This window comes from Oryzias melastigma, linkage group LG21 (assembly GCF_002922805.2).
Source record: "Oryzias melastigma strain HK-1 linkage group LG21, ASM292280v2, whole genome shotgun sequence".
Classification (NCBI taxonomy): domain Eukaryota; kingdom Metazoa; phylum Chordata; class Actinopteri; order Beloniformes; family Adrianichthyidae; genus Oryzias; species Oryzias melastigma.
In genome coordinates, this window is record NC_050532.1 from 19,548,393 (window position 1) to 19,560,081 (window position 11,689).

The 11,689-nt window shown below is 38.7% G+C and overlaps 1 protein-coding gene across 3 annotated transcripts in view; it reads left to right on the forward strand.

The window, feature by feature from the left end:
- agps (alkylglycerone phosphate synthase) overlaps positions 1–5,525 on the forward strand; it is a 25,775-nt gene extending 20,250 nt beyond the window's left edge. The window contains exons 18-21 of one of the 3 annotated variants that reach the window (XM_024287285.2): positions 90–189; positions 305–362; positions 3,542–3,605; positions 3,700–3,980. In XM_024287285.2, the coding sequence (XP_024143053.1) occupies positions 90–189; positions 305–362; positions 3,542–3,605; positions 3,700–3,901 (424 nt within the window). In that variant the 3' untranslated portion in view covers positions 3,902–3,980. Of the gene's footprint in view, positions 1–89; positions 190–304; positions 363–3,541; positions 3,606–3,673; positions 3,981–4,127 lie in introns of those variants that run through there. The other 2 variants (XM_036209798.1, XM_024287286.2) reach the window with 2 other exon arrangements.
- Positions 5,526–11,689: the final 6,164 nt, after the last annotated feature.

Genomic DNA, 11,689 nt, shown 5'->3' on the forward strand with positions numbered 1-11,689 from the left:
AAGTCTAAACTTCCAAAATGAATCCCTTGAATAAACAGCTCCGCTTTGAGTGCTGTCGGGTTGCTTGTTTAAACAAGTCTGGTTCGCAGGGTGACTCAGACGTATGACGCCGGTGCCTGTGTCTACTTTTACTTCGCCTTCAACTACAGGGGACTCGGTGATCCGGTTCACGTGTACGAACAAGTGGAGGTATCTTCAGCTTTCCTTTTGTTGTTTTGATCCCATCTTCTCTACAAAAACATGTGCCAGCACATCATACTATCATAAAATGAGAACGTTTTTTTTTATTTTTTTGTTTTCCCAGCATGCAGCTAGAGAGGAGATCCTTGCCAACGGGGGGAGCCTGTCACATCACCACGGAGGTACCAAAAAGCTGTGAATTTTATGGGTTATTGCACACTAACAAACTGATCTACATATCTTTTCTGATATGTAGACTAAAGCTTCACTTTTGCCCCAAATCAGTTTGAACTTGGCCTTTTGTTCAGCCCAGCAGTGACCAAATGAACAAATGAAACCTGAGCCAGGGAGGGCCGTGAAACAACACTTTTGGCCCCCCATCAGGGCTAACCGAAACGCCCGCCCTTATCTATATTGCCATCCGCCTCGCTGTTTTCATACATCACTTCAGGCTATTCATCACATGTGTCAAGAACAGTATGCACTGAATCAGCTGCGATATTAAATCACTATTTTTTTTCTTCCCCCGGAGGCGGGGAAGGGTTCAAAATTAAAAGATTGCTAATAAAAAGGAGGCAGCGGGGTTGGGGTAAATGATGCTGCCGTTATCGCCGGCTGTACGCTGACCTCCAAACGGTGGCCCGGCCACCCCGAGCAGCGCCGGGGAGAGGAGGGGGATATTGATGCAGCTCCAGTGTGTGAGGCCCACTCTGTAATTGTGATTAATAACAGCGGGGCTTGCTATCTGGGAGCAGACAGGCCGGTTTGTCTGCCCACAATCAGTGCTTGACAAATGGAGCTTGTTTTGTTGGGTTTTGGGTATCAAACAAAACAGATGTAGTGAGGGATGGTGAGGTAGGAGGGCACCAGAGGAAATATACATTTTTATGGCCCTGTATTTACAGCGGGCCGGGGTTATGCTGTGTGGGAGTAGAAAGGCTCTCTGACCCTTTCCTCTGTGGGACTCTCCTCTGCCGCCTCCGTTTATGAACTGACGTCCCAAAAATAAAGAGTTACAGGTTTGTTCAGAGAGCCAGGTTACTCTACTCTTGAACTAGGTCAGTATTGTTGTAGTGATGAGTAGTTGTTAAATATCAATCACGAGCGGCGTCCTCCATCTATCAACCCCACACCGCAGCCAAAGCTCCGGTCGTATCGCGGGGACGCAGGGCCGTCACCTGTCACGTCCTGACCCCCATTTGTCACAGAGGCTGGAGGAGCAGCATGTGGAGGAGTCGCGGCTCCGCTCAGCCCCTCGGCCTTTCTCTGCTGCGCGGGGGCGCCCACGTCCACACGGGTCAGTGCACACAGGAGACGGAGAGGGCGAGCTGATTTAGTGAAGCTCCACTTTCCTGCTTTGAACTTCCCCGAGCTTTTCCACACAAGATAAATATCAGTCGGCTGAAGCGAGCGTCATTCCTGGAATGACTACCTGCACTGCTTTGCATGTCTCAGTTGAGCAGAGCAGACCTGCTGAGATTGATTGCAACTGCAAACAAAAAAGAGAGAATATGACAAGATAGATGTGTAAATTATCACAGTGATGGGGGCAATGATGCAGTCCCAGCACCTTCTGTTTTCTCTCCTGATACTGAGAAGAGGGAGGGATGGAGGTGGGACAGGGAGGAGGAAGGAGTGAGGAGGATGAGGTGGCAGCAGAGAGCAGAGGACTTCCTTAGTTATTGGGCAGCAGCTGATTGGTCGCCACGTCACCATCTGGGTGTTTTTGTGAGACCAGAGTCCCTGGTGGCCACGGTGTCTGCCCAGTTTTTGTCAGGAGAGGGGTCTCGCTGGCCTTATGGCTGATCCCCATCTGGGGCTCCTGGCTAGGCTGAAAACTTGGCGCTGTGGCGCATCAGGGTGGCCCTTTCCCTCATCATGCTCTGTCATTACAGGGCATCCCTGGTGTTAATGAAAAAGAAAAGAAACTTCTTCAGTCATCTGACCTCCTGTTTTCATCTGCGTGTATCTAATCATAAGTGATTACGTTTCTGCTGCAAAGTGTTTACTCACTGAGCAGCACCTGCACACACTACTTTCCTTCTCAAATTTAACTTTTTTATATAGCATGACTTGAGTCTAAAGCCAAAGGCAGGTTAAACATTCACTATTTTTTTTATAAGAGCTATTCATGTCAATTTATTCAGGATTGTGCCTAAATTTTACATTAACTACATTAGATTAGGTTTCACGGTGGAGCCGTGCTTATCGCTCTTGCCTCACAGTAAGAAGGCCCCAGATCGAGTCCCGGCTGCGGGATCTGAAGCGGAACCAACAACTGGGGACCTTTCTGTGTGGAGTTTGCATGTTCTCCCCGTGCATGCGTGGGTTTTCTAAAGGGACTCTGGCTTCTTCCCACCGTCCAAAAACGTGCTTCATTGGTTAATTGGTTACTCCAAATTGTCCCTGAGAGTGAATGGGAGTGGGATTGAGGCACTGCGACCTGTCCAGGGTGCATCCTGCCTTTGCCCATCGGAGGGGTTAGAGTCCGGCGCCCCATGCCAGAACCCTGAAAGGGACGAGTGGCTTTGAAGATGAATAAATTGATTTTTTTCCCGCCAAAATTTACATTTTTAAAGACTGTACACCACGAGTGCATTTCCTAAATGTAAATAATTTTACGGACCAAAGTTTCTGTATTTTTCAGAGTAAAAAGAAGGCTTTTTTTTTTTTTTTTTTTTGCATAGTTTGGCCGAGGGTGCGACTTATACTCAGAGGTGCGACTCGTTCACTGGTGCGACACGCACTTTTGTGTGTTTTCTACCTGGGTGCGGCCTATACTTGGGTGCAACCTATACTCTGGTGCGACTCGTACTTGGGTGCGATCTATACTCGGGTGCGACCTATACTCGAATGCAATCTATATTCGGATGCGACTCGTACTCTGGTGAATATTTTATGACTATTATTGTTGTCTATTACATCATTATGATCTGCCTTTCAAGATGAAATGTTCTTGTATTTTGTTAAATGCATTTCTCCCAAAAGTGCGACTTAAATGCTACTATTTTATACTACTGTGACTTATATATGAATTTTCCTTCTTTGTTTTGCTGTTTTTGACTGTTGCCACTTTGACTCTGGAGCGACTTATAGTTCGTAAAATGTGTTAATGTGCTTTAGGTCTGAGATCATTAGGTAGACTTTCTTTCTTGTCAACAGTCTTGAATTAATTAGTCTTCAGCCTGTTTATCCACCTGTCTAAGGTAAAGCAGAAGGGGAAAATTTAGATATAGAAATGGACAGCACCACCTTTTAAACACCCCATTATAATAATTAATTAGTAAGAAAAATATATGAAAACATTTTAATTTTTTTAGTTAGTTTAAGAAGCCTAAAGTTTGTCTCGTTTTCACCGAAGCTCTGCGTCTCTCGGCTCTGCTGTCGGGCACAGACGCTGTGGCAAATGTCTGGCCAGGCAGCTGGTGAGTTAACCAGCAGAAGAGGCTCTCCTCATGCACGCCAAAAACCATTCTGACAGAGGATCTCCCAGTCTGCCAACTTTTTTTTGTTGACCAGGCGGTTGTCAGGGCACAGAACAGCACTCAGGACATCTAAGCACACTCGTGGGTCAAATGGAGGGCTGCACTCGTGCGCACAAGGAGACGGAGCAAAGAGCTCGGCGGCTCCGGAGGAGAAGAATCAGAGGGTAGCGGCGTATCCCAAGAGCGAGGACGGACCGCTGCAGCCAGCCCCTCCTCTGGGAACACACAGAGCCTAATGAGTTTGATAGTCTGCTGAGCTCCATAAATCATGCCATGCAAAACATTTCTCCTCTCTGAATAAAAGCATTTATCACCCTCTGTTTATTCACTCACTCTCACAAGATTGATTGGCTCCCAGTGGCCTGCAGAGCAATCAGCCGTGCCGATTCCTCTATTTCTCCCCCCCCTCAGTCGTCTTCCTCTGCACATTTATTTATTTATTTCTACATTTTTGTCATTTAGTGGGGAAACTTCGGAAGGAGTGGATGAGGGAGACCGTCTCCAGCGTCGGCATGGGGATGCTCCAGTCCGTCAAGGACTACGTGGACCCAAAAAACATCTTCGGCAGCCGGAACCTCCTCTAAGCGCTCTTGTTGGACCCCTTTTCTAAAAGCATCGTGTGCATTTAAAGTAACGGTTACTAAATGTGAATCTAAAATGGACAGATGTCTTCATCGTTGTTCCATCCAATATCATCTGGTGCCATTAAAACATTCACCTTTTTTGTGTGTAATTTATAATGAACTTATGTGCTGTAACAATCAGCTTCTTTACCCATGATGCAACGTGACGCATCCAAACCCACATTTACTTTTTAACTGCCTCCCAGACATTCTTGCCAACGTTGTAAAAATAGTTTGTTTTCCCCCCTGCTCCCACCCCCTCACCACGTGAGTGTCTGGCACTTCTTTAGTGGATAAATTCCTGATGAACGCGCTTTCTGAAGCTCCGTGCCTTTCTAAAGCTTTCGTCTGCCTTTCCTTCCAGTGCGCACTCGTGTGCGGTGAGTACCTGTGTGAAGAAAAACAGTCTTGAAAGTTTTTCATGCCCTCCTACCTTCTGCTGTACTGACCAGTTGCCATAAGAGACTTGTTTCTGGAGTGTTTGTGCATCCAAACCCTTCCGCCCGCAGCCTACAGTGTGATTGCAAAGAGAGAGTGTGCGTCATTCCGAGTGTTCACAGTTTGTGACGACGTGTAAGGCCTCTGGATTGCGGTGCTCACGATGTACCAAAGAAAATTCATCGGGTCATGCAACCATACTGTAAATGTTTCATACTGTAACACGTTCACAGAAATCTGTTAACCTGCGTTTCAAACTGTTTGATTTCTCTCTAGCATATGCAAAGACTGCAGTCTTCTAAACTCTCAAATGTAAATATGTGTGACTGTTACATGTGCTAAATCTTTCTGTTTAGCCCCTAACATGTTCTTCTTGTTCCTGACGTTTTGTTGTTCAATTGGAGTCCTCTCCCCGCACCCAAAAACAAGTCAAGCAAATCCTCAGGGCCTCCAAGAGTCGAGTAGTTTAGCCTTTGTAAAATGTTGAGGTTTTTTGAATGGATTCTCATTTTGATACAGGACTTGTTTCGACGGTCATTGTGACAACGTTTTCTGCTTTAAATCCTCCTGTTTTCTTCACGTCTTTCCAGGACTGTTTTATGTCCTTTGTGTCAAAAGTGTCCATCCAAACGGAAGTTTGTTTTCTGCTTTCTGACAAACATGAGAGAGCTTTTGAATGTTCAGATTGTGCTTTGTTTTTTTTCCTCACCCAAAGTTTTCCACTTTTCTTAACGACATTGTAACATCTAAAAACATTTTTGTCAATGCTGTTTGTGCAATAAATCGAATTAAAACATTACAGATGTGGAGTTTTTCCCTTCATATGTTTTGCAAACCAAAGACAAAAAAAAGAGGCGTTACTGAGGTCTAATGTTGCTTAAAACCAGCAATTTGATAAAAATCTAAATGAAAAATTTTGCAGGAAATACTAAACAATAAGCTTTAATTCATATACAAATAACTTGGATGCAACAAACTAATAAAAAGGAGTGTCTGTTCATTAAATGGTTTTTATAACACCAAAATACTCATTTGATCCATTTTGTTTTATTGGTTAAAATCCATCAAGAATTGCAAAGTCTCAATCAGAAAAATACAATTTATTTATCTTAAACTGCAGCTTTTAACTGTGTACAATAATCTAATTATTACAATATTAGCTTAATACCCACTTACTTTCTGTCCAGTCCAACAAAAAAAGGAACAAATATAATCCATATAAATAAAGTTTAGCCTAATTACAAAAGGGGTTTATATAAATATACACCTTGTGTGTCAGAAGATTAATTACCGCCTATTGTAACAGTAAAATATGTCCAACAAAAGATCTGTTTGCTCAGCTGTTGGACAAGATTAAAAAATAATTATAGATCAAATAAAATATGCAATGTGTTAAATAAGGAGCAGATCAACTTGAATTAAAAATGTAAGAAAGCAGAGTCAAATATGATGTTTTCTATCATCCTTTTTCTTCTTTTTTATTAGTCTTTTTTTTGTTGTTTTTTTGTTTTTTACTGTAGAGCCACAATAGCAGAATAAAGAGCTTTGAATGGCTCATACTCTTTTACTTTTTGATCTTAACTGGTTGAAAAAACTACATATTTACTGGAAAAAATGTACACAGCATTCATCAAAGGTTGTATTCTTAAACCCCATATATTATTCTTGTTTAATTATGTTTTTATTCACAAAAGTGATTTTAAAGAGTTGCCATATTACACATACTGGAGTATGTCAGACTCTATCTCAGTCTGGCACACTGAAGTTTGCTGAGAATCCACACACGTATTGCCTTTTTTTATATATATAAAGCTTTTCTAAGAAGGACAAAGCTGGGAAAATGTTCATTCTCTGTCCTTAAGCTAGAAAAAAAAGTTATATAACTGAGCATAGACCGCAACATCTGACCTAAAGCTAACATAAATACAGTCCACAGACTTGGCAACGTTATAAAGGTCGTGCTGAAACACTGTTGCCAGACACTGCTGCAAAGATATTTCATTGTGTTGCATGAAGAGTTTTGCATTTTTGTAACAAAATGTTTCATGTTTTGCTGTTTGTGGTTGATAATTTCCATATCCTGACCTTTAAAACTTTAAAGGAAAATGGAAAAAAAAAAAGTGCTGGCTTTTACATTGCTAAAAAAAATTCTCCCATGTAATCTATCCAGTTTGTTTCTGCAGTGAAAGAATTGCTTCATACCCTCAGACCTTCCTGGGAAGCCAAAGAGCAGGTTTCTGTTTGCACTGCATCTCCATGCACCACTGAGAGCTCAAGGTAATCCTGCACAGCAGAATGCAACACAGCCTGGCTTTTGCTTTTACACAGGCTCATTTGGGAGTCGTGTTCGCCCACACAGCCACCCACACACTGCTGGCTGATGTCACAGCCCCCCATTAACAGCAGCAGAGCTCAGGCGTGAGTGAGAAAAGCACAGCAGCTTCAATCTCCAGGATTGTGTGAGCTTTTACGGATATTATAGATTAATTACCAAAGATTATTTTCTAATGAACAAATGATGCATTGCCAATCATATTTTTTTTGTTGCCATTTTCATGAATAAAAAATATTTCAATGAATGTGCAGCCTTCATTGAGAGATATGGTTCGTGTAAAGACACGTCTGCCCACATGGTGGCAGCACTGCACCTGCAGAGTGACTGCAGACACCAGCAGAAGTCTGCAACAATTCAGTTTTATTAAATACAATATAACAATACTAAAGACTTCACAGATATGCTTGCAGTGAATAATTTAGTGGAAGATGCTAGTAAATACATTTTTGAGAAACTTTATGAGGAAAGTTTCTGGACCTATTTTCAGTTTTAGTGGTTTAATCTGATCATTTTTTACAACTATATTTAAAGGGTTTGTTGTTGTCTTGAAATATAAAACTTTAATATTTACTAATGCTTATTATCAATATTTCACCAGCTGTGTTTTCTTTCATTTAGGAGAGAATAGTAAAAACATATCTTATAGCTATCTTATTTTTTTTCAAAGTGTATCAAATATTATCCAATATTGATGCACTAAAAGGTGTAAACATGACCAAATGAGGTAAATAATATTCTAAATGTTCTAAATAAACATTGTCTTTTTGGTTTATATGGTTTATACTTAATTTGTCACTGTGTAAGCAGATTAATGTGGATCTAGGCATGCTTTCAATAATTTTAAGTAAATGTTTTTGTGAATCCAAAAGATAAAACGCAATTTCTAATCTATCTGCTGGCCAAAGGAAATTTCACAGTGGAGTTTAATGTCAGAGTAAATCAGAGCACGCACAGCAGCACATCTTTTTTTATTCAAATTCAAACAGAAACATTGCACATCTGCCTTTTCATGCCTCAGCTTTCCTTCAGATAAGTCTGCCATGAACAAACCCAAAGTAGGAGAAAGATAAAGAAATGCAAGAAGCAGGTTACAATGCAAAAAAAATAAATAATAATAAATAAAAAAAGAGTAAAAACTGGCCACACGTGAATATCTGATAGAAAAATAGAATAGCAATATTTATACGTAACTCACTTAACATGATGCAAGAAATTTGAAGTCATGCATGTCTGATAAGATAAAGTGTGCGCTGATGAAAATACGAGGTATTTGTTGGCTCACTTGTTTGCTACATCCTTAGCAAGTGGTTTCATACGGTTTACAACATGCAAAGAAAATTAAAATGAACGTTTCCATCTAAAGTACAGCAGAGCACACAGATCCATGCCACAATGTGCACAGTCACATTTGAACTCCAGTTAACAAAGCTACAACACAATTCATAAGGCAAACCCCGGCCCAGGAAACAAACCTCCAATAACGTTTATAATAAAGAGCAATGATAATATCAAAATAAAAGCTTTGATATTAAATGGGCACTTCTGTCCTGCGGATTCCAGTCGTTCAGATTGAAGCATTTGTGCTGCAACTGAGTCAGATTAAAGTTAATTTAATCCCTATAAAGTTTTGACATTTTCACTTTCTAAAAGAAGAAATAAAAACTTTTAATTTAAAGAAGCTTTGATTGATCAGAAAGTTGATGAAATCATGCTGCTTTCAAATGGTTCATCACAGAAGAACAACAAACTTTGACCCTAAACTAATATTAAGTACACCAAATTTATTAATTTTACTGAGTAAAAAAAATTTACTTCAGGATTTTTTTTCCAACTTGACACCTATATCAAACACATTGTATATTTGTATTTTTTAAATTCTTATATTTGTATTTTTTAATTATTGTGTTTATTTTTCATTTTGTGTTTGAAACAAAAAAACTAAAATAGATAAAATTATTTCCCCCTTTAAAAAAATCATTATTTGCTTTCAATTAGATGCTAAATTAAGATTTTTTGGAGCTGAAGTGGTGGTACTTCATATTTTTCAGTAAACTTTAAAAACTTTAACTCTGTTTTGGAAAATTTAACTCTAGGTTAAAATAAATGGCAAAAAACAAAATAATAATTTGTTTTATGAATGTTCAGAAAATGCAAAACAAACTTAAACCAGATTGCTGAAATAAATTAGTGAAAAAAACTCCTTTATATCAAATTAAATTGTAAGTTTTTGGTTGTGCTTTGACATTATATTCAACTATTTAGAGATGTGAATCTTTTTACTCATATGTGTACACATATATTGTCCACTTTACTCTGTAGCCTCATTCTGTGTTCCATCTGAAGTCAGCATGAAATGCTATTTACAAGTATTTTCATTGTAATCTTAAGAAATGCAAAAAGAAAAATACTTTTCAGGAAAAAGAGCTCCAATCTGAGCGGACAAATCCAGCTTCAGTTTGTTCTAATAAGACTGAAAAATCAACCTTTAAATATTTTATGTTTTTGAAATGTTTTTTAAATTCCAGATTTTAAACTGACTCGTTGTCTTTTTTTTAAGCAGTCCATTTCAAACCCTTTAACAGAGGAAACTGCAGGAAAAGCAGCAAGAAAACAGCCATGTGCATAACTTTAAAACAGTCCATTCAACACAAACAGTCATGAAAATAAGGAAATTCTAGTTCACTTTTTAAGGTTATAATGAGAGATTATAAAGATATGGAGATGATAAAACATTAGGATGAATTTGTTTGGGATTATTGTCCTGCTGTGTGTTTTTATTGTTGGGAAAATGAAAATCAGAAATACATCAGAGGGGCTCTACGTTCTGGGGACCGTTTCTTTACTCTGTGACATATTTCATATGATCTCTCTAATTAGCAGATGAGGGACCTCGCTTAATCCCACCTTTTGGTCCCCCCCCCATCATCATGGTGTCGGGTTTTGAAGCAATCTCTCAGGAAGTACTTTCACTAATACTCAGTAGCGTTTTGTGGCTTCAGCTCCAGTCGGCTGTACGGGTAAATAAACTCCCAGTTGTACTACTTTTGAAAGTTTTTTATTGGCCAATTAATCTAAGGGTTGGTTTGTTGAAGTATTAAAGCAGTGAAAGCAAAAAAGAGGCTTCTTTACTTTTAGCTTTTAGATCAGATCCCTAAAGTCATCTGAATTATGTTGTATTTTCATATTATTTATGTAACTGCAAACTTCACCAATATCTGTTCAGAAAGTGCAATAAACACAGTTCATATATGCAGAGCATCTCAGCTTTTAGGTGTAAAGATGGTGTTTTTACATAAAGGTGTTTAAGTTCCATTTAAACCTTGTTGGAAAGAATAAAATTATATTAAAATAAAACTACAGAAAATGTATGATATGAGGATAACATGAAGGCACATACTGGATAGGATGAAAATAGCCTCAACTTAAGAAAAAGTGTTCTTTGATTTAAAAGGTGGAAGCCAAATTATTTAAAACTCGTGGCAAATAATGTTAATCATGACTCATTGCTAATGTAAAAAACAAAGATATTCACAGTTTTGTTTTTGTTGCAGATGTGCTTGTGAAGCACTTGGTTATCAAACTTGTCTGTCAGCTGCTAAATTCAGTTTGAAGTTTTGTGATGCAGCATGGTGTTGTTGATCTGAGGTTCCAGTTACATCATTTATTTTAATACATTTTAAGGAAAAATTGAGCAAAAACACAAAATTCCACTAAAAAAAGGGTGTACTTAGTATTTATGTAATCTTTATCTTAAAACTTGGAATTTACACAAGTGTTTCTTAATCTCAACACTCAATCAGATTTTAGCAACACATTCTGCTATTTTACAAAAAAAAAAACATTTTTTTTCCACCTTTTACTTAACCATTACAGGTAAACACAGCCAGTGATTAAGATTACTTATGGAGAAACTCAAACCAAGCTGTCAAGTAAACACAAAATTTAAACATTTAACCTTAAATTTGTATTTTAATGAAAAGGTGCATATTTTTTTATCAGACTTTTGCCCCTAATGTAGTATAAGGATGATGTTTTGGCCCCTCGCTCACGCATTACTGTAGCTCACATTACATATGTTACAGTGGAGGTTTGAACCATTGACTGTATAAGAAAAGTGGACCGAGTGAGTGTGACATCACCAATAGAAAAGGGATTACTTTTAGCTCAAACAAAATGAAGCCACGTTTTGCGTCGCCATGTTGGAATCAGACATCGTCAGTAAGCAGTGATTGGTTCTAGTCAATCTGAGTCAACGTTTCTATAGCAACCAGTCGAGTCAATCAGGAGTGAGGTTGTTGGGAGGCCACACCCCTATTACTTGAAAGAGGACTCAGGGGAATCTGTCAATCAAATGTTTGGGGTGAGACTACTCATTTTACTGAAGCGTCTGATTTAAGTGTTCTAACCTATATTTTTGTAATTTATTATTAAGTAAATGTTATAAATATTTTCTTTAAAAATGTTGGTGATTTTAATCTACTGAACAAGCCAGAAGAAAATAATCCAACGATTTTAGAATCTTCTCCTCATTCCACCTAATGGTGACTTTTTGGTTAAAGATGCTCATGTGTGTAAAGCTGTTGACAAAAATATTAACAGTTTTGAAATGAAAAAAAAGGCAAACAAAC